This window comes from Schistocerca nitens, chromosome 4 (assembly GCF_023898315.1).
Source record: "Schistocerca nitens isolate TAMUIC-IGC-003100 chromosome 4, iqSchNite1.1, whole genome shotgun sequence".
Taxonomy (NCBI): Eukaryota; Metazoa; Arthropoda; class Insecta; order Orthoptera; family Acrididae; genus Schistocerca; species Schistocerca nitens.
The window spans coordinates 334,348,479-334,373,312 of record NC_064617.1 but is presented as its reverse complement, the minus strand read 5'-3'; the positions used below and the strand labels follow the sequence as shown (position 1 = coordinate 334,373,312).

At 36.1% G+C, this 24,834-nt stretch overlaps 1 protein-coding gene across 2 annotated transcripts in view; it reads right to left on the bottom strand.

Annotated features, from left to right (window-relative positions):
• Positions 1 to 1,192: 1,192 nt before the first annotated feature.
• The window catches only part of LOC126252067 (proteasome activator complex subunit 3), a 38,735-nt gene continuing 15,093 nt past the window's right edge, over positions 1,193 to 24,834 (bottom strand). For both annotated transcript variants that reach the window (XM_049952913.1, XM_049952912.1), the window contains 3 exons: positions 19,605 to 19,794; positions 3,755 to 3,925; positions 1,193 to 2,640 (listed from right to left, as the gene is read on the bottom strand). In XM_049952913.1, the coding sequence (XP_049808870.1) occupies positions 2,452 to 2,640; positions 3,755 to 3,925; positions 19,605 to 19,794 (550 nt within the window). In that variant the 3' untranslated portion in view covers positions 1,193 to 2,451. The remainder of the gene's footprint in view (positions 2,641 to 3,754; positions 3,926 to 19,604; positions 19,795 to 24,834) is intronic.

The following is a 24,834-nucleotide window of genomic DNA, read 5'->3' as shown; positions in this document are numbered from 1 at the left end:
TTGAATGGCCTGATTACTTGGCCCTTGCCCTTTTACGTTGTTGTTTGTTCATTTGACATCTCTCTTTCAAAGGCGATGTAACACTAGGTGCAAAAATTTTCCTGGTAGCCCTGTTATACCACAAACCAAAACATTGTTGATATAAACATCAAAATTCTGTATTTAATGTGCTCACAGTCAATCTTTATTCACTGCAACTAGTTACCTTTTCAGTTGCTTGTTTCCAGATGATGCTATTATTACATCCCCAACAAGCAGCTTCTACCACTCTCTTCACTAGGAGTCTATTAATGTCATTCTAAAACTAACGTTGAATGCATATGACACACTGGTATGTGCCTTTACAGTCAGTAAGAAGTGTCTTCCACAAGCCAAAGAGAAATAGCTGAAAATACAATCTCAATGCCAGTAAATTTATTTCACATAAAAAATACTTCTACTCATTCCTTTTGGTCTGTATAGATGTATTTACACAACTTCACTAATTCTAACTCCTGTCTCCCTGTATATTCAATTTCAAAACAATATAGGTATGCATCCACTATAGATTTTTCTTCTACACTTCTACAACTTCCTCAGCAACTCAATACTTCTTTGCAACTCAATACTTCTTTATCTACCCAACAAACTGGAAAAACAAAAAAAGCAAAGCACAAAACTAGTAGTAGTAGTAGTAGTAGTAGTAGTAGTAGTAGTAGTAGCAGCAGCAGCAGCAGCAGCAATAGTAAATAAAAAACAATTTATAACCTATATAACTAACAATGACAAAGTGTAAAAGCAAACATCTGCACTACAGGGGGAAAAAGATCTGGCTTGCTGAAGTATAACCCTAAGCTTTGTTTAGTCAATTCACAAAAATAGAGGCATGTGACATTTCTGTGTGACCGTATCACAATCTTTTTTAGTCCATTTTTCAAATTACTAACTAACTACAGCAAGATACATTGTTCAGTTCACAATATAACTTATCCTGCACGAATGAAAACAATTCCAACCATAGAAACAACATTCTCATATAATGTTTCAGAGTTATTGATTAAACTGTTAAGGGAACAGCTGGAGGGGGGGAACAGAAGAAAAATGCACAAAGCCTCTGGACAATCAAATACAAAATGCACATTCTGATTTTGTGAACCTTTAACATCTGAGGGACAACAGGCTTCGTCCAATTGAACACTCCAACTGACAAAAATTAAGATTATACATTACAATTTTTATTCCTCGGAGACCATTATCAAAGTCACAGATCACACAAAATACATCTTAAACATTTTACATGCACCTACACGAGGAAAAAATGTCAGCACAAGTGACGACTTTTGCAAAATTCATGTTATGGCGTTCCAGATTATAATCACAGAATTCTAAAAATGGATACCACACACAACCAACAGGATAAGTTTTTTACAATTTCAAAATACATTTAAACATGGATGCTTTATTTTGAAATTTCTACGACCTCACTGAGTTACATCCCACAAAGCAACATATTGGACAAACAAGCTCTTTCGGTACAAAGAAATCCTCACAGAAGAACGGTATAAAAGTCTGTTCTTAAATAGTATAATACAATCAAGTGTATACCATACAGATCGTAGTAAAGAACTAAAATGATGTACCACAATGAAACTGATTGTAAAGTAGTGTTATAAAATGAAAATGACCAGTGAAGGTCATGCAGCAACAGAAAAGAAACTGGAGTGTACATATTTAAGATATCTAGCAGAAAATGACCTCAACAAATTTCCAGATGCACTCATGCATTGCAAGAGAAAAATAAATCAAATATTAAACACCAGCACTTGAGACAAAAATATTAAGATCTGTCTTCACATTGTTCAACATAACATAATTCCTCACAGCAACGATTATTAAGTCAGCCATTCCATTCCCACCACTATAATACACATATATCCACTTTTTCACATTTCTCACACTGTTCTTTTATCATCATAAGTAAACCTTCAATGTCTGAAGAAAGAAGTATGTGCTAGGCCATACATACGTCAGCTGCATAAAAAGTTTTATAAATTTCCATTACTCTGTTTTTCCCACTGCCTTCTTACAGTCCAAAGCATACCCAATAAATTATCTAAACCAATGTTTTTGCATCCAAGTGTTACAGCACTAAAAATTAACATACTGGTAAAAAGTTTAAATAATGTCTCTCTTTTACAATGCTGTAACATAGGAAGTACAAACTATGTGAACTAAATTATTCTGAAAATGCACTGCACATACAAATGATGAATATCCCTCGCACAGGATGCTGAATGCAATCTAAACTAAAGTTTTATGACAACTGGGAATGAAAAGGTTGACATTTTTATTCACTGCTCAATACTGTATAAACTCCAATGCACTGTATTCACTTTAAATATGTGACAATTCTGGATCTATTTTGAAGATCTTTGCCGTCAACAAAAGAACAATCCAAAGTGGAACACTCCTTCAGTATAATGTTTCTGAATTTTCTGTACGGGGCTTCTTTATCTTCTCCAAATTTTTTATAACAATGTCATGGAGTGTGCAATAACGGTTGCGCACTTCACACATCACCAACCACAGACTCAGATACTCTTTCTCATCCAGTTCCTCAACAGCCCTACGATAGTCTTCAATATGCGGGTATTTTGCAACCTGTAATGAACAAAATATTTGTTATACACGTTAAGTAATCTTAAGTCCGACATGTCATGACACAGAGAAAAAGACTGTCAGCACACAATACTTATTGGCTAATAAAAAGATTATCAAGAGATAAACGAGCCTCAGTGAAACAATTCTTGGAGTTTCTTCTCTCCCAATCTTTACATACCCAAAGCCTTAAGCCACACACAAATTTTCTACATATCATGTCAGATGACAAATGAAAATAGCAACTACCCACATAAAATAAAGCCATAACGAAAATGTGAAGCTAAAATAAACCGAACATGTTATCCACAAATACAAAATACTGACACTATCAAGGCTGGACTTTAGGGTGATCAAACTCCTATTTAATATAATTAATGAATTTTTGACAACATAATGTAATTGGATTGATAAAAAATCTACTCATCAAGCGGCAGCAGAAGTACATACATATTAAAAAATGTTTTACTTATGCGGGGTGGTTGCTTCTTCCAGCAGGAGGGTTGAAGGGGAAGGAAGGGGGGTGAAGGGAAAGGACCTGAAGAGGTTTAGGAAAAGGGGTATAGTTCAGGAAAGTCAACGAGAACCCCAGGTCAGGTAAGTCTCCTGACCCGGGGTTCTGGGTGACTTTTCTGAACTCTATCCTTTTTCCTAAACCTCTCCAGTTCCTTTCCCTTCTCCCCCCCCCCCCCTCCTTCCCCATACACCCTTCTACCAGAAGAAGTCACTAGCTCTGAAAGCTTGCATAATTGAAACCTTTTTTAATGCATGTGTTCTCCGTCCACTGCTTAGTGAGTAGATTTTTTAGCTATTAAATTATACTTAATATAATTGATACATTAAAAATCTCCTGACCAAGTGGCAGCAGGGGAAGACACAGATAAAAATTAAGGAAATGTGCAAGTTATTTGGGCCAGGGGCGTGAAGAAGAGTGAAGGAAAAGGACTGCTGAGGTTTAGGAAATGAGAATAGTTACAGATAAGTTGCCCAGAATCCAGAACCGAAAATTATTTTCATTGATGTACAAACTCCTACTCAGAATGAATCCATACAACACTTAAGTTAAAACTGTCAAGAATCTGTCAATTCAGTAGGTCATATTCTGCCATGTACTAACCTTAGACACAATTTTTCCTCTTGAAACAAAGTACCGGGATATCTGATCAAAGAAGGCTGCAGCTTCAGATTCAACTGACTGTATTTCTGCTAATGTGTCTTCTTGAATAGAAACTCCAAAATTGTTTCCATCTTCAATTTTCGGTATCATGAAAGATATCCACATCTTCAACTGAAATAACATTACACGTGATATTTTTATGAAACTGGCTAATTTAACACAATTTATTGTGAAAGGTCATTACAATACTAGAAGTTAAATGTCCTACCTGCACTAATACTAGAACAAGACTATATTAATGTTATAATAATTATGACATCTTACTTTCTTACATTAAGGATCACTGACAATAGTTTCACTCTAACATTATTTCTGTTTTGTTCGACAGAATCCTGATGGATCGATTATGTCAATACCAAATTGATTAAATAGCTCTTCTTGGTTCCATTTTTAAACACCTGACATGTAATTAAAACCTACTGAAATTCTTAAAAAAGTAGTTTACCTTTTTCTTGAATAAAATGAATGTTGTAGAATTTCTGTGGTTTTCTGAGCCAATTGATACCAAATAGTAAACAGATTCTTGTCTGAAGGTTAAGTACGACATAATTGATGTTTTAAAAACAAAGATGATGTGACTTACCATACGAAAGCACTGGCAAGTCGATAGACACACAAACAAACACAATCATACACACAAAATTCTAGCTTTCACAACCAACGGCTGCTTCGTCAGGAAAGAGGGAAGGAGAGGGAAAGACGAAAGGATGTGGGTTTTAAGGGAGAGGGTAAGGAGTCATTCCAATCCCAGGAGAGGAAAGACTTACCTTAGGGGGAAAAAAGGACAGGTATACACTCGCACACACACCCATATCCAACCACACATACACAGACACAAGCAGACATTTGTAAATTTCCCGCGTGGAATGTTTCCCTCTATTATAATTGACGTTTTTGTATATTTATTTCTGACAAGAGTCCCTTATAATTTCACTATATCTGATACACTGCATCCACATTTATCAGCTGAGGTACTTGGCTTTTCTTGTATTTCAGATAATTTACAATCCTCTTGCTTAAATTATACTCTAACTAAAATTAGACTAATTCAGACAAATATGAAGGCACATTAAAACAAATTAGATTTCTTAATTATTGCATCAATATGATTATTTAAATCAGAAACTGTTGATTTAGTGTGAATTTTACTTTGTGTCTACTAACTACAAAGGATCAAACAACATTACTAAGTGCGCTGAAACATAATTACGTTATTTTGCAAGTATACATAACTTTAATTTTTAGTAAATTATAAAATAATTCTACTGATTAGCATAATGACACTGCTTAAGAAATCTGGTCATGAGCACTGGAAGGCAGTCTTCATCCACAGTACCTATAAGAGGTAATCATAAACAGTGACTGAATGTAAAAACATTTTCATTCTAAACTCCTAGATGTATAGAGGAAAAAAAAGGACTGAAAAATACCAGATTTCAAAGCAATGAAGCTGGATTTCACTATATTTGTTCCACAGAATTCCTTAACAGTTACAAAGTAGAAGACTGTCTTAGCACTTAACTTATAATTTGCAAGAAATAAAGATATCTTAAAAGGCATTAATTTCATACCCACTTCATATTTCCCCATATACTAAATTACTGCAACAATTAACTAATTATTCCATGAAAAGAATTTTCTTAATTTCCAATACAACTATCTGCAGGTTGTATGTGCAATTTCTTTTCTCACAGGCTCGTAAAAGCTTCACAAATAATTTATGAGAGCTAGATATGAAACATAGGAGCATGCAGAATGAACAAACACTTATTTCAGCAAAATATGCAAAATTTACAGAAAATATTAAATCTGCTTTATAGTTCATCTTACAGGCTTTTAATATATTGCCCTTTTACAGTGCCTTCATATTTTACCAAATTAAGCCGACTAGCTTTTCCTTTAAAAGCTAGAAATTATTTGTGTGTAATGAATTTATCTTGGTTGTGGCTTGTTAAATAAAACTTAGTTATAGCATTGAAATAGAGCAGACAGGGAATGAATGTTTTATCTATTTCAGACAACCTCGTGTGTGTGTGTGTGTGTGTGTGTGTGTGTGTGTGTGTGTGTGTGTGTGTGTGTGTGTGTAAAACAGTTCCAAATTTCAGACAATCTACAAAATAAAAGTAAGAACAACACAACATGGGTCTTTTCCATGGACATACTAAAACTACGTTGCATTACTTTGCTCTTCTGGTGTGTCACTTGTCTCATCGTTTGGGTAACTTTTAAATTGCTCATCTAAATCTCACATCCAACTGATCTGACAATCATTCAATACATTTGATCAGCAGTCACTTTGATGTCTGTGGGTAGATGTGATACATGTTTTCATTGTCCTGAAACTTCAGTTACTACAGTCCTGGAGAACAGCATATGTATAATTTGTGTTAACTTTCAAACTATGTAAAGAGTAGATGAATGTGTGCTCTTTCTATTGGCACATGATTACTACCATTGTAATTTAAAGCTTTCTTCTGATGTCTGTGGTAGCTAACGGTGTTTTCTCCTGAAGTGTCATTTTTGTTCCTAATAAAGAGATTAGATGTAACTTATCTGCAGCTTTTTTAATAAAACCAATTAAAAAGCCTTTGTTTAGGTCTATGTGTAATTCAGACTTTTCTTTAATGCTCGAGAGGGTGCACTGCTTTTTATAATAGGAGCAGGTGTACAGCGTACTTTGTACACATGTAAGGAATAGCTATCTTCATGTTACCAACGTAAAAACAAAAGTATGAGCAAAATCATAGTTTAATCTTAGTTCAATTAACAATGATAAAATAAACATACATTATATGACCTATATCATTGTTTAACTGAACAGCAATAAAATGAACTTTCATTATATTACTCTGTTGCCAAATGTAAGTGTTCCCCCACAGTAATGACCAATACAAAGCACTGAACAGCACAGTTGCATCAGATTCCGGCCAATTGCTTATTCAGTTGTTAATTATCTCTTCGGCAACTGCCTTATTGTGGGATCGTACCGCTAACTCAGAATCTGAGGAGTTTCCTTGAACAGATTGTAAATTATTTCTGACCTAGCTTGTTGTTTATTGTATTTTACTGTTGGTCGTTTGGACGTATGGCAACATAACTTATCACTGTGTTACCTGAAGCAATACTGAAGAAACTGGTACGGCTTCAACTGTGAAACAACAATAGAATGGTAAAAGACAATGTTATATGTGGTTGGCGCACTTTATACACATGTGCGACCTCTCTAAGGTTAAGAAGCTCACACGTGTCTCTATGCTTCTTCCAACTTTTGTGGAAGTCACTGACATAATAAATTCTTACTTCTCATGATCTACAGAAGTTGCCTAGACAGTAGCAACAGCAGTTTGTAGCAAGTCTTCAATACTGTGACCAGTCTGTTTTCAAATGTGGCAGTGCTCTTGTGAATTAAATACTTTCAGCCACTTGATGCATGTGAAGTGATCTAGTCCATTTATTTCCTAACATTTTTCATATAGTATTATGTCCACTTTCAGTCTTTGTCTAATGAAAACTGAGAAATAAATTCTTGTTTATGACATCTCGGTATTAACAGTCAAACTCTAATGGCCATAAGAGGACCTGATTGATTCCCTCTGGCAGACTTTACAGTTTACTGTTTTCTATCAGAGCTACTTATGTGATCACACTAACATCTTTCAGAATTTTCACGTGCACCACCAGACATCACAAGCAGGATGAAGCATTCCTTTAACCACACAAGCAAACAATAAAAATCCCAGGTATATCCAAATAAAGTCACAGTCCACATCATAGTAACTGTGAAAAATCTCAGTTGCGGACACAGAAGGCTGCCACCCCATGTCGTATTATACACTTATTGAAGGTATGGCCATACGAACAAGGTGTCCAAGAGAAATGGTTAGTATCCAGGGATAACGCAGGAACAATCATTTGAAGCAAGAAAGTCTTGTACACATGCACTCGAAAATGCATGTTTAAGGGCTATGGCGATTATTTCACCTTATATACTGTGAAACAAATCTCTTCTGCTGCAAGCTCTTTGTTTTCCATATTTTGTGAGGAGGTAGTATGTACTAGTACAAGAAAAAATGTCCAGTAACCATGAGCTCTACGTGCATACCTAAAGAGCTACGAGCACTTTTTCAGTAGCAGAGAGGTGTTTCGCAGCAGCAAAGATGAAAAAGTGCTCACTCTTACGGTATGCATTCTAGATCCCATGTTACATAGATTTTTTTTTTGCTTGAAGTGATTGTTCCTGTCATATCCCTGAATACTGACCATGCCTCCTGGGACACCCTATATACAATCAAAGGTGATGGGCACTGCCTACATTATGTGGCATCACACCAAGCATGCTCACATTATTGCATGAAAATCCAAGGTCTATCCTGGAGATACTAAAAGGTATCAGATAGATTATATAATGGTAAGACAGAAACTTAGGAACCAGGTTTTAAATTGTAAGACATTTCCAGGGGCAGATGTGGATTCTGACCACAATCTATTGGTTATGAACTGCAGATTGAAACTGTAGAAACTGCAAAAAGGTGGGAATTTAAGGAGATGGGACCTGGATAAACTGAAAGAACCAGATGTTGTAGAGAGTTTCAGGGAGAGCATAAGGGAACAATTGACAGGAATGGGGGAAAGAAATACAGTAGAAGAAGAATGGGTAGCTCTGAGGGATGAAGTAGTGAAGGCAGCAGAGGATCAAGTAAGCACAAAGACGAGGGCTAATAGAAATCCTTGGGTAACAGAAGAAATATTGAATTTAATTGATGAAAGGAGAAAATATAAAAATGCAGTAAATGAAGCAGGCAAAAAGGAATACAAACGTCTCAAAAATGAGATAGACAGGAAGTGCAAAATGGCTAAGCAGGGATGGCTAGAGGACAAATGTAAGGATGTAGAGGCTTGTCTCACTAGGGGTAAGATAGATACTGCCTACAAGAAAATTAAAGAGACCTTTGGAGAGAAGAGAGCCACTTGTATGAATATCAAGAGCTCAGATGGCAACCCAGTTCTAAGCAAAGAAGGGAAGGCAGAAAGGTGGAAGGAGTATATAGAGGGTTTATACAAGGGCGATGTACTTGAGGACAATATTATGGAAATGGAAGAGGATGTAGATGAAGATGAAATGGGAGATAAGATACTGCGTGAAGAGTTTGACAGAGCACTGAAAGACCTGAGTCGAAACAAAGCCCCGGGAGTAAACATTCCATTAGAACTACTGATGGCCTTGGGAGAGCCAGTCCTGACAAAACTCTACCATCTGGTGAGCAAGATGTATGAGACAGGCGAAATACCCACAGACTTCAAGAAGAATATAATAATTCCAATCCCAAAGAAAGCAGGTGTTGACAGATGTGAAAATTACCGAACTATCAGTTTAATGAGTCACAGCTGCAAAATACTAACGCGAATTCTTTACAGACGAATGGAGAAACTGGTAGAAGCGGTCCTCGGGGAAGATCAGTTTGGATTCCGTAGAAATGTTGGAACACGTGAGGCAATACTAACCTTACGACTTATCTTAGAAGAAAGATTAAGAAAAGGCAAACCTACGTTTCTAGCATTTGTAGACTTTAAGAGAAAGCTTTTGACAACGTTAACTGGAATACTCTCTTTCAAATTCTGAAGGTGGCAGGGGTAAAATACAGGGAGCGAAAGGCTATTTACAATTTGTACAGAAACCAGATGGCAGTTACAAGAGTCGAGGGGCATGAAAGGGAAGCAGTGGTTGGGAAAGGAGTGAGGCAGGGTTGTAGCCTCTCCCCAATGTTATTCAATCTGTATATTGAGCAAGCAGTAAAGGAAACAAAAGAAAAATTCGGAGTAGGTATTAAAATTCATGGAGAAGAAGTAAAAACTTTGAGGTTCGCCGATGACATTGTAATTCTGTCAGAGACAGCAAAGGACTTGGAAGAGCAGTTGAACGGAATGGACAGTGTCTTGAAGGGAGGATATAAGATGAACATCAACAAAAGCAAAATGAGGATAATGGAATGTAGTCAAATTAAATCGGGTGATGCTGAGGGGATTAGATTAGGAAATGAGACACTTAAAGTAGTAAAGGAGTTTTGCTATTTAGGGAGTAAAATAACTGATGATGGTCGAAGTAGAGAGGATATAAAATGTAGACTGGCAATGGCAAGGAAATCGTTTCTGAAGAAGAGAAATTTGTTAACATCAAGTATAGATTTAAGTGTCAGGAAGTCGTTTCTGAAAGTATTTGTATGGAGTGTAGCCATGTGTGGAAGTGAAACATGGACGATAACCAGTTTGGACAAGAAGAGAATAGAAGCTTTCGAAATGTGGTGCTACAGAAGAATGCTGAAGATAAGGTGGGTAGATCACGTAACTAATGAGGAGGTATTGAATAGGATTGGGGAGAAGAGCAATTTGTGGCACAACTTGACTAGAAGAAGGGATCGGTTGGTAGGACATGTTTTGAGGCATCAAGGGATCACAAATTTAGCATTGGAGGGCAGCGTTGAGGGTAAAAATCGTAGAGGGAGACCAAGAGATGAATACACTAAGCAGATTCAGAAGGATGTAGGTTGCAGTAGGTACTGGGAGATGATGAAGCTTGCACAGGATAGAGTAGCATGGAGAGCTGCATCAAACCAGTCTCAGGAGTGAAGACCACAACAACAACAACAACAACATCCAAGGTCTCTAGCACACATACGCTCCTGTTGTCGTTGCCTGGCTCTGTTACTAGCTCCAGTATGACATACTGATGTTCTACAGCCCCTTCTGAACTTTATTGACATCAACTGTGACACCAACAATATAATTTATTGTTTATTATTTAAACAGGGAGTGAGCTCCAAGTTCTTTGTCTGTGAACTGATTGAAATTTGAACTGGAAAAACCATATGGTAGAGATGCAAAAAATGTTTAGGTTCACCTGTTTCTGGCATAGCAATAACTGCCAAATTTGCATAAGATATTAATTAACTGGCTTCTATATCCCATATCTTCATTCACTGATGTCTTATGTGGTAATACTTTGGGATAGCTCCTTAGGCAGAAAGTACTGTTTGGACAGAAGATAGTTTTGTAGGCTTTTCCACACCATAGTGTTTATTATGAATACGATCTATAGAAGAACTCAGGAGTAGTCAAACTTTTTCATCTCTATTAGTAGTAGGCCTAAAATCTTCTAACCGCCATCAGTTACATAGTAGTGGTGATTTATTAAGTAGTGAAGTAACTGTAATTTGTAACACTTATGAGGATATTTACAGCAAGTTAAAGCAAATAATGATAATTACTTACCAAATGCTTTATTAAAATTTTATGAAAACCCAACGAATATGTTTTAAAACCCCCACTGCCTACCATGAAAACTGGAATGCCCACTACAGGACTGGGCTGACTACCACTGACAAAGCACTGAAGCACTTTATGGCAGAGGGAGTGAGGCACAGCAATATACACCACCTGTAGTGAATCTGACAAATTTTCTTGCCACACGCAATGAGCATGACCCCAGAGAAAACTACCATATGCTGCGAGTAACGTATGTATTTGCCCATGAATAAGCTTGCCCTTCAAGGCGAGTGCATGCACTGTCCAGCAATCCAATACTTTATACACTGTTATGAATTGTTAATGAATTTCACTTTTCATGTAAGTTTTGTTATAAATCACCTAACACACAATTTACAATGTCCTTTGAGAAATTACTCACTGAAAATTCTGCCGGTCTCTGTAGACATTCTGCGAATAAACTGTCTTTTCTTCTCTTCCCGTCTGGTAAGTCTTCCCTGACCCTGTGTTCTGGGTGACTTTTCTGAACTCTACACATTTTTCTAAAGCCTACAGTTCCTTTCCCTTCAACCTTTCTGCTGGTAAAAGGAGCCACTATCTCTGAAAGCTTGGATAAGTAAAACCTTTTGTTATATGTATGTACTTCTGCTGCTGCTTGGTGAGTAGATTTTTTTTATCTCAATGATGAACACTAAATAAACACATGAGCCTTAAATAATGAAATAAACAACATTGTCCTAATCTGATTTTTAGATACTTTTCAACAAATTATTCACAGAAACAGTTCTACGTTGGTCATCTTAAGACGACGATGCAGTTGATTGGCTGCCAATGTCACAGCTTTAGGAGCAGACTGCATGATCTACATTAGAACTCATAAGTCCCATTACAAAGTAAAATTCCTTTTTAGAGCATTGTTTTATTACATGCACAATACTGAACAAAACATAGTTGTCTTTTCAGTCTTGCATCATCATGTTAAAGATGGGCTCCCAATACAGGCTTTGCCAATTTTGATTGCTCCTCTTTCTCCCTTACCTAATTTTTTACAACCAACATTAGAAATAAAAAAATAAATTTTACAAGAGGCATTCAATAAGTAATACAACACTGTTTTCTCAGCCAATTTCAGTTGAAAAAATGCGGAATTTGTTGCGGGACATCACGGGATATTCGCACATCGGACATCAAGGAATACTCGCATATCAGCCCCTGTAGTTTCGTTAAGTTCCGATGGGTGATGGCATTATACGTAGCCTTCAAAATGGAGTTCATAACAGCGAAATGCATTCGAAGCAGAAACCTGTCACTGAGTTTCTTTTGGTGGAAACCAGAGCACTGCATATATTCACAGGCACTTGCAGAATGTCTACAGAGCTGGAAGTGAAAAAAAGCATGGCGAGTCATTGGGTGAGGCACCTGTCATCATCACAACAAGTGTGCAAACCTGCCTGATCTCCCACATGCTGACTAGCTGCACACAGCTGTGACTCCTGCAATGTAGGAATGTGCAGAGACAATTATTCGAGGTGACTGGATGTCTCTGTTGGTAGTGCTGACACTTTTGTGGCATTTGATCCACCAGTTGGGGTATTCAGCGGTGTGTGCAGCTGGGTTCCCTGCAGCCTAACAGAAGACCATGAACAGCGATACAGGACCATCTTTGCAGAATTGCTTGCATTTTACAAGGCTGATCATGACAATTTTTTGTCAGAAGAGAAACTTCAAAGCCACGCCCTAGCCGAAGAAGTCATGGTAACGGTCTTCTGGGCCTCTGAAGGAGCTACTCTGCCTCATGCCCTCCCCCATGATGTAACAATCAACTCTTGAAGTGTATCATACTACCCTCAGGGAATTGAGGAAATGACTAGCATGTTTGTTTGCACAAAAATGCAAACACACTTCTCCCTCTGCATGACAACACAAGGCCTCACACAAGTCTGTACACCGAGGGGAGCACATAAAGATTCATTTGACTGTTCTTCCTCATCCACCCTACAGCCCAGATCTCGCACCTTCCGATTTCCATCTGTTTGGCCCAATGAAGGGTGTGCTCCATGGGAAGCAGTACATGGATAATGGGGAGGTTATTGAGACAACAAGATGTTTGCTCCAATGCGGATCAATAGAAGGCCTATGGTCCTCCCAGTAAGGTGGCTTAAAGCCATAACATTAGATTTATAGCCAACAGAGTGGGGAACCATAACATGTATTAGAATCCTGAATAAAACCATCCACAACAAATAAAAATGTGTTGCATAATTTACTGAACACCCCTCTTACATATAGAGGAGGAGGGATTATATACTGCTCAATATTATTTCCGTCTTTTTGTTGTCTGGACGAATGAGGGGATGAATACATGTAAAAGTGAGTTACATATATGGGGGAAAATGATAGTACAAACCAGCCAGTTTTTAGTATTTTGGAATAGCAAAACTCATTTCAGTCCTTCAGACAATTAAAGATGAAGTTAATTTGTTTCTAACTGGTTTCTGAGAATGTTTTATTTTGTAATTTTAGGTAACAGATTTCTGGACAGTGATTGGTCCAGAGAGGGAGAGTATCGGTGCGTGAATTGAAATATGAAGCTAACTGGTTACAGTGTTATCCAGCAAATCAAAGAAGAGGTCTTTTGCATGCTTTGGTACAGGGGAAGAATTTCACTTGTTAGCTAAAAGAAGTCCTTGGTCAGCATTTGTGATGAGTGTTCACATAAGCTGGAGCTCTAGGCATTTCGTTACAGCTGAGTAAACACAGTTCTTTGGGGAATATAATTTATCAATAAAGGTTTATGATCATTTGTGAATGATGTCTACAAAAATGTTATATCGTTTAGTAAGAGCAGACGTGCCACATGGCATGCTGTACAGTCATAATTGCAAATTTTTGAAGTCCCAAAGTATGAACTGCACAGTATTTGAGCAAGTATTTAAAACTATTAAACACAGTGTGATTTTGATGAATTGTTTTTAACTGACGGAATCTATGGGGTCCAAGTTAAAACTTCAACTCACGAGAAGGCATGCCTGTGTATAAAGTGCACCAATCCCAAATAACATAGTTTTGTTCTGTTCCATTGTTGTTTTACAATTGCGAGCCTGTACTTATTCCTTCAATATTGCTTCAGCTAACACAGTAATAAGTTGTGTTGTCATACTTTAAGATGATCAGCAGTAATATAAAATAATCTGCAACCTAGGTGAGAAAAAAACTTACGATCTGCGCAAAAAAATGTGCAGATTCCGAGCTAGCAGCATGATCGGGCAGTTATCTATGAGATAATTAGTAAACCAATATGTGGTTGACAGGAATCTGATCCAACTGTGCTGTTTAATGTTTCGAGTGGTTTATTACTGTCTGCTGTCATAGTAGGAGGAGAGGTGATACTCCTACGTGGCGCGTCCCACGTGGCGGATAGGGAAGTCCTCACCGGTTTACTGGCGGACTTGAGTGAAATAAAATAACTCTCGTGGACCAAACACACCCTCTGCAGTTAACAACCATAGTTGTAAGTCGGAGCTTGCTCCAACTAAGGTTGACAACCTTCGAAAGTCAAAAATGTTAAGGTCTTTTAGGAAAAAAATTCCACCATCCTGCTCAAAAAGGCAGGAAAAGGCTACACTGGATTTGGTGGGTAGTCAACTAGAAGACAGCAACGAATCGGAGCGTTTGCAACCACCAAAATGCACACTAAAACACAAAAAGAAGATTAAACATGAGCAAATAAATTATATAGCAACACACAACATAAACTCACTGCTTCAGACCGGAAAACTCAAGGAGCTCACAGATGAACTAAATAAACAAAAAATTTTAACAACAGGGATCCAAGAAATGAGAAACACCACAGAGGACCCATTCGAATCACAAGGATACAGAATTTATAGTGGGAAACCAGGACCGAGGGCAATGAAACAATGTCCCCAGTTTGGAACAGGGTTTTTAGTAAACATAAAAATAGATTCAGTAACGGATTTCCAAGCAGTATCGCCAAGAGTTGCGACTCTAAGCTTTAAAACAATGAATAAAACCTATACAATAATAAATGCTCATGACCCAACAAATGAAAAAAATTGTATAACAAAAACAAAGGAAGAGGTAGATAAATTTTGGGACCTTCTAGAACAAACTGTGATCAGAGTAAATAAAAAGAATGTAAAAATCTTATTGGGAGATTTCAATGCTCAGATGGGAAAAGAAAGGAAATACAAAGATATAATTGGAAAATGGAGTCCACATACATTTACGAACAAAAACAGTCAAAGACTTTTAGAACTCTGCAGAGAACACAACCTTATATCTAAGTCAACATACTTTAAAAAGAAGCCAAGTTGTGGCGTCACCGCCAGACACCACACTTGCTAGGTGGTAACCTTTAAATCGGCCGCGGTCCGGTAGTATACGTCGGACCCGCGTGTCGCCACTGTCAGTGATTGCAGACCGAGCGCAGCCACACGGCAGGTCTAGAGAGACTTCCTAGCACTCGTCCCAGTTGTACAGCCGACTTTGCTAGTGATGGTTCACTGACAAATTACGCTCTCATTAGCCGAGACGATAGTTAGCATAGCCTTCAGCTACGTCAATTGCTACGACCTAGCAAGGCGCCATCATCATTTGCTATTTATCTTGTGATACATGTACCGTCAGACAGACGTTCACCAATTATGGATTAAAGTTGAGTATTCCAGCAGCTACGTACTTTTCTTGATAGTATAATTACTTTACCTCTTCCAGACCTCACGCCAGCCTGCGTGAGCTTAAACGCGTGCCTTTCGGCTACCTCCCAGTGACTTGGCTGTCTGGTCAAGTCACAACACAAGTAAACTTAAAACATGGAAGCATCCAGACTGGAGGAAGGGGGAGTGGCAGCTAGACCATGTCGGAAGGACAAAAATTTTCATAAGGAGATCCACAATGTTAAAGTACTGAGAGGAGTAGACACGGGCTCAGACCATTATATAGTTAAAATTAAAATCAAATTCACTCCGTTAAAGAAGAGGACCGGAAAAACTGATAAAATAAAAAGGAGGTTTGACCCACATCAGCTAATTAAAAATAATAAATACCAACAAATAACACAAACCATCAAATTAACAGATGATCTAGAACAACTAGTGCCTAATCTTAAAAAAGAAGCAGAGAATCTTGCTCCCTTGAACCCACGAAGGAAACATGCATGGTGGACATCAGGATGTGACAAGTTCCATGAAGATGGACACCAAGCATGGTTAAAGTTTCAAACACATAAAACTGAAGAAAATGCCATCAACCCAAAAATGAAAGAAAAAAATTCACACAAAATATTAGAAGAATCAAGAGAGGATTCCATAAAGATATTATAAACTTCATATAAGGTAATTATCATAAAACCAACTCCAGGAACTACTATAAAATCTTTGGGAAACAACTACAACAATATGAGGCCCCTACACTAAGACTGAAAGATGAAGATGGAAGAATGACACACAGTAACAAGGAAAATGCAGATATCATGGCAAAAGCATTTAACAAACATCTGAATTGCGAGGAACCCAAAGAAACCTTACAAATCAACATAAATACCCCAATAAAAACCAAACCCAACAAACTAGACCCTCCAACTTTCCAAGAAGTAGAAAAAATTGTTAAGAACAAAAAAATTATAAGGCATGTGGAGAAGATCAGGTTTTTGTTGAAATGTGGAAATAGGCAAGTGACACAGTCAAGACCTCCTTACACATGGCTCTAACAAAAATTTGGGTAACAGAACAATTTCCTGAACATTGGACCACAGCTATCATCCACCCACTACACAAAAAGGGAGATAAGAGCAACCCAGACAACTACAGAGGAATCTCTCTCCTAGATTGCACATACAAAATTCTATCCAAGATCCTATATGAAAGAATCAAGGAGCAATTAGAACAGGAGTTAGGGGAATATCAGGGAGGTTTCAGACCATGGAGAAGCTGTGCAGAGCAGATAATTAGTTTAAAATTGATTATAGCATACTACACGAAACGGAACAAACCTCTGGCAATAACATTTGTACATTTTAAGAAGGCATATGACTGTCTCCACAGACCTTCAGTATTAAAAATTTTAAGAAATCTAGGACTCCATCCAAAACTAATTACAGTAATACAACTTACTCTAACCAACACTAAATCAAAAGTGAAGTTTAGAGGAGAAATCTCTGAACCATTCCTCATAAAAACAGGCTTAAGACAACGTGACTGCCTATCACCATTACTGTTCAACTGTGCACTGGAATACATAATGAGAGAATGGTACAAGGACAATCCAAAGATGATAAGAATTGGAAGTGCAAAAGATGATATTAGCTTAAACTGCTCGGGATTTGCTGATGATCTTGCTCTCCTAGCCAACACCATTCAAGAAACCAGGCAACAAGTGAAATCACTACAAGAAATAGCAGAGAAAGTAGGCCTTAGAATATCATTTGAAAAAACGGATATTATGCTAACTGATCCACCACTTGCACACAAAATTACAATAGGAGAACAGGAAATCAAAACTGTTGATAAATTTAAATATTTAGGCGAAATAATAACATACAATCTAAATGAGAAGCCATCATGGCAGAATAGAATAAAAAACTGAACTATGCAAATTACATTACCAAAACTACATACAACAAAAAAAGCCTATCTATAGATGCAAAATTAGAACACTATAAAACAGTTACACAACCAGAAATAACGTATGCAGCTGAAACTATCTTCAAAACTACTACAGCAGAAATTGACAGAATACTAAAAATAGAAAGAAGAATAATTAGGACATGTATAAATAAACAGTATAAAATAAATGGATGTTGGAGAATAGCATCAAATGAAACAGTATATAAGAAAATAGAACCAGTCATGAGCACGATCAGGAAGAAATGCATCTCATTCTTTGGACATCTGATGAGAACCCCAGAAAACAGAATTAGTAAAAAAATAATACAAAAATTGTGGAATAGCAAGAGCGACATTAAATGGATCACAGAAATTAAGGAAGATATAAAAGAACTCCAAATTACAGTAGATGACCTAAAAAAACAAGACAGAGAAAACCAGAATACTGCAAGACCCGCAAACCAGACTACAAATGAAAATCAATAAAAGGAGTACAGGAAGAGTGGTCTCAGATGAAGAAAGAAAGAAAATATCTGAAAGAATGAAGAAATATTGGGCAGACAGAAGAGCAAAACACCTTTCATATAAGAATAGATTCTAATAATTATATTACCTAAATATCATATTAAGTTATTGTTGAGCAAAATTGTATCCCTGTGTAACAACTTGTTTACAACTTTGTATTTTTGACTAGAGTGGTCCAATGAAGGCCATAAAATAAATAATGATAACTGTGTGGTAGCATTTGTATGCGGAAACAGTGTTATATAATGAAAGGTTTATTTCATTGTTGTTTAACTAAACAGTGATTTAGATCATAGAATGTATGTTTATTTTATCATTGTTTAATTCAACTAAGATTACTCTGTGATTTTGCACTTACATGTTGATCTCAGTAATCTAAATACAACTATCCTTTACATGTGAATGAAGTATGCAACATGCCTGCTCATGTTATTAAAAAACTGTTTGTCCGCCCAACAGTTAAACTGGCTACTATAGAGGGAATGACGTATAAATGTGAAAGGATTAGTAAAAACAGTGCTGTTTTCATTAGTTCATTTCTGGAACTGTACGTTAGGAGGGACTTTGTAGTAAGTATGTGTATAGAAACTGACGATACAGATGTTCTAATTCTACGAATTTTTTTCATTTCATAGATATAGCCAGACATGGTAAAATTTACTCACTTTAACAGCATAATACAGTTAAATATACATATACAACCTGTTGACATGTTGTGCAGCTAATTTTTTACAGCTTTTCTCAGCTGAGAAACAATATACCACACAACAGGGAAGGTCATGCTTCTGAGAAATTCACTAAGATGAGTACTTTCTATGTTAGTAGGGTGGCAGAAGAGTAAACTGTGACACTGCAAGAAGCAGAACACAAAAACTAAAATGTCATTTTTCATTGCAGAATGCAGAGTCTCATTACTTAAACTGATATTTCCATGTGAGCAGGAGACATAGCAGTGAGTGTAATTACACTATGTTATTGAAAATATCCGGACACCCCCAAAAACACACATTTTCCATATTAGGTTTATTGTGCTGCCACCTACTGATAGGTACTCCACATCAGCGATCTCAGTCAACATTAGACATCTGTTTTGCTGTTTTCTTACAACTGTATTACAATGAAAATTTGTGATGCTGTTGTACAGGGATATTAACAGTAACTGCACAATCATCTGTAAGAATAAATCATATTTATCACTCCTCAGTACGATTGTATACCATCAGTTTCTAACAGCTCTTATGCTTATCTTTTTACTTAAAAATAAATAAAAAAAAACCTTGGGAAGATCACTTCATGCCCATGAAAATTATCTCTACCTTCACAGAATACTTTCTCACAAAGGTGTTCAAGTAGTAGTGCATGTATAAAAATAAACTTACAAGATTTGCATCTTCAACCAGTTGTCTAATGTGTGGCTTGACAACATGGACAAGTTCACAGAGGTATTTGTTACAGGGTACCAACCCTGTAGGTAACACCATCACTTTTGTGCCGCCAACTTTCTCTTCTTTCCCAGCATCATTCTTCCATTTCTTAGGAGGTGGAGGATCTGCTTCATGATGAGCTGTGCTGGATAAAAGTATGATGAATATAATTACTATTTAACATAGCCTTTCATTGACAGTTCTCACTGCTCAACTCAGGAAGAGTATTACCAACAAACAGCATGCAGTTACTGACAAGTTGCAAGTCATATACCCACAATGTTAAACTCATTCTTCTGCATTTAAAATACTTGGGTCAATCCAACTACAGTCATCCAATAAAATTTATGTTGGTTGTTTGACCATTTTTAAATACTTTGGTTTGTTTAAGTGAAATTACCCTATAATTGAGTAGTTCAAAATAGTTAAAAAAAATTACCTTGTACCATTATTGAATGGTGGCCATTTTTATTTGTAAGCACACGAGTTTTTCAATTTGAAGACAACAGTGTTAATGTGAACTGTATGGGGACGAGTACAGTATTGTAACTGATATGACCGTTTTTAGAAAAGTCTTCCCTACAACACCGTTTATTACCCAAAATACCTAAATTCAAAAATAACCAGTGAAACTAATCTCCAATGTTTGGTATTGAAAATTTAGAAAATCCCTTTTTTAGACTCAAAAATAACAACCAAGGAGTGATTTATCAGAGTGTAATTTTTTTCTCTAGTTAGATATCATCTGAAATTTGATTTTTTTTTTTTTATTGTAAAGTTTGGGGCTAGTTATCCCTGGTGAGACTGAATGTAAAAAATTTGGTTTTTGCACAATTTGTACACCTATATGATATTTAAGTACTGTAAAAATTTCAACAATTATATTTGACTGAACAAGGATATGAATTTTTAAAAATGAGGAAATAATTCGCATTACACTACTACTTATGGCTGTTGCCTAATTCATGTGTGATATTTGCTAGATGTAATCAATTGAAGATAAGAACTGAATTATATGAAAAAAATAAAAAAATTACTGAAGTAAACTTTTATATTATCTTGATAATTTTAAAATAAATATTTTCAATTAACATACGAGACACAGGGCTTCCTAATCCTAGTGGTGAGTGCTAAGAACACATTTCTTCAGACAGCTTTTGTTATATAGAATAAGACCACCCAGTTGCTATTTCAAGCACTGGAAACTTGTTTAACACACTTTTCTTTGGTCCCCAAACTTTTGTCACTAGAAGATTTCTTGAATGGTGTTCTTGGGCGGCCAATAGGGTGATAAAAAAAGCACAAAAATATCATTGTTTTCCACAAACTTATTCTTTCAACCTGTGAAAGCCACCATTGTCGTCGTCCCCCACACACACACATACCGCCTGGTGGCTAGCGGAGTATATATGTAGATGTAGAACTACGTCATCTAAAGTTGAAAGACAGTGATTAATTTTACTGACAACGATCCTCGTAAATTATGGTTTCTGATGTTCCATAACATAGAACTAAGTTTTCTGCAATGCCAAGTAAATTGTGGAATTGCTTTGTTCCTTTTATTGCTTTCAAATCTGGTTTGAAGTGTTGATTTGATATGAAAAATACATCTTGGTGGGGAAATAGGCGATGCCTTTAATATCAACCTTTGCAAAAGGGATAGATGTATTGTAAGAATTTGGTCTGTGGTCGATCTTTGTAACCTTGCTTTACTCATTTCACGTTTTGCTGTACTTCCTACTTCACTGCATGCATTTTTACAATTGCAAGAGGCAAAAAAGTGCAACCCGAAATCTACTTTGTCATTGCAAAGATTTGAAAAATTCTTTTTGTTCTTGTACTGACTACCACTTCCAACTGAGAAGTACATGGGCTTCTCAACCTTGGGCAACTTTTGTTTCATGTGTTCGTTACATACTTTTAAAACACATGGACAACCCATTCATTATGCTCCACGTAGTCGCTTAAAATGCAAATTGAAGAACTGCAAACTTCATCTTTCTCATTTCTGAAGAACAGAACAAGTGGTTGCACTGTTGCCTAGTCACTGACCTAGTGGTACCCTTGCACTTCATTCTGGAACACAATTGTCTGCAAAATCAGCTAGGACTATGCATTCGGTTTCATAAAGTTGTGCTTTTTTGTCCTTCAAACACATGCTTTGAATTTTAGAAACATCAGGGTGACTTTTAAGATTTTTTCAGTTGTGAATTAAAGATTGAAAGTACTCTTCCTGATTGTGACCCACTGTTTGAAGGTAACACTGTTGGGCATTTCTTCCTCAGATTCATTAAACAATTCATAAGCAGTTTCTTTAGTAGGGCATTCATCACACAAACTCATAATACAGTCACAATTGTTAGCATCAAAGACCATTAAATCTAGTAGCTCTCTGTGGACAACATCACTGAGTTTTGCATCCAAAATCATCAGTTTGACTTTTTGATGATGTAAACAAACACATATGGAGTGCGTATCTGGGGAGCTGGCCAAAATACACCACACTTAGGGCAAAGATCACAAAATTTTGACCGTCCAGTTTTGCATTAGGATGAGCATTTTTGAAATTCTACATAAAGTTCATCTAAATTTGACAGCACCAATTATTTTTGCTTTGTTACTTTAACTCCACTTACAATAACTCTTTTGCTACCCTTGCTACACAGGCACATTCTACTGCTTTCATCACCTTACAAAACTGCGGGATCTTTTCAATTGCTTCTTCACTTATGACTACTGCTTACTTCTTTGCTATAACTGGTAAAATGCCTTGCCCTTTCACTAAAATTTTGGGTTAGTCTAACTGAACAATCAGAAAGGACGAACTCCTAAACTATTTTTTCCTCTTAACCACAATTCTGAGTCTCTTCTAATTTAGTCTGAAATTTGTTGTACCTTCCTTTCAATAGTTGCTCTTCTTTTCCACTAGTTCGTTTTCTTATTTTCAAAGCAGGAGAGGCCTCTAAATTAGAACAAGCAATATCCAATTTGCTAACAGCTTCCTCATCAGGAATATAAATTGTCATGAACAATATTACATGTTCCTGGTTGTGCATTGCATTCACAATAAATATTTTTGAGTAACAATTTGGCCACAGGGAATTTCCAGGAATCACATTAAGTGACTCGGGAAGTTGTTTTACTCACACCTAATAAGGACAAATGTTAAAGTTTTATTTCCCTCAAACCTTTAATAACTGGATTTTTATAAACTTTGGCTGGATCAGAGAAATATTTTTTCCAAAAATGTGTTTGTACTTCAGAATATATTTTTTTCTCATGATACTCACAACTTAAAAGATAGAGAAGAACTTACTTGTAATTTAAACAAAGTTTGTGTCTCTTCATCAAAGACATTAACATTTTTCAAGTTTTTTTGAAACTGCACCATAAACCGTTTTGTGATGCACTTCACTTACTATCTGTCATATAGAGCATTGCTCATGAATTTTATTACATTCCAATTAGTATTTCAAATGTATTTATTATTAAATTTTAAAACTATTTTAGTTAAAAATTGCACTCATAACAAAAGCACACTCTCAACGAAGGATGTACATTCACCCTAACAGAGGTTTCTGAACAGACTGACTACAGCAATGCCACACCCATCAAATTTAGCAGAGATGCAGTTCATGTACAGACTTGTCACTGACTCCTGGGCTGACTTGTTACACTGTCCACTGAATTCTGTACACACTTGTCTTGAAGACTGAACTCTTCTGAAGACTTCTCAACAATAAAGAAATTTCATATGTTCATCATTTTACTTTTATCATTTTGAATGTGTAATAATGTGCTACTTAACTGAGAATAAATCTATATGTAAATGGGCAATTTTTTAAAATGCATAACTAAAGCAAAAGCTCCTATTGTTTAATATTTTTATTAAAATCAACCGCCATAACTAAATATAGGGTTATAGTATTAACTAAATACAGGATGATAGTGTGAACTAAATATAGGTTATAACTAAATTTTATGAAGGAATAAACAATTTAAACAGGCAGCAACCGTAAGACCAATTGTAGCAAAATATAATTTATTTCCTCATTTTTAAAAATGTATATCTTTGTTCACAGTCAATCAATCAATGTTTTTACAGTACTTTGCTATTATACAAATTGGCAATGATCAAATTTTTATATTCAGTCCCACCAGAAATAACTTGTCCCCAAACTTTACAAAAAGTAAGGACTTTCAAATTTCAAAAATGTACAAAAACTTAAAAAAACATTTGTAAGTGTTCTTGCTCTATATAAAGTGAGTAGTTTATGATATCTACCTAGAGTTAGCTGCAACAGGAAAAAGATGTGCTTGTGTTGGGGCTGCGAATTTTAGCAATTTTGATCGAAATAAACTTATGCTGCAGTGTTGTTCTTCGACACAGTAATAACCATTTGTATTGTGATACATTGTGAAATTTCAAACACTTGTGAGTGCTGCATTAAATTAGTATTGCCATCATCAATTGTATACTTAAACTAAATTGTACTGTTTTTAAAATTGTTAAGGTTCAGTAGATCTATCATCATTCAAAACAAACTTTCTCTCATTACAATGTACAATTATGTGAGAAATCAATCAGTTTAGAATTTTCTTGCGTTTACAAAGCTATGTTTTCATAAGTTAGTAGTTTGAGTGTTTTATATGTAATTTAATTCATAGCAAATCAGTGTTTGTGTTTCATAATTCAACCAAAGTATACATCACCCCCCAAATTTCATTGTAAATCAACGCAAATAATATTGTGTTTCTGAGAATTTTTGGAATCTACCATTGTCCTTTGCATAACCTACCAGAGATTGGCAACAAATCGGAGTTTGTTATTTAGTTTGCTGTAGCAGATTTTCTAACTAACATATTGTGTTATACACATTTTCCACTAGAGGCATAGTCCTATAAAATTATCTGCATTTATCATAAATTAACTCAAGTTTTCAAGTTTACTGACAACCATTATCAACATCAAAACATTTTAGGAAACGAGTAACTTTTACCACAGGTTTGCCATAATAGAAATCTCTTTTTGTGTATCTGCTTCAATTCTTATAAGGGAATTAGCAACTTTTTAGCTCAAAAGATTAGAAGATAATCAGCAGGTTTAATTTAAAGTCATTTGTTCACTGCATTGTGATACATTGCACCAGCCAAAATGCATCCCCACTGTGAATGCTGTTCTCAA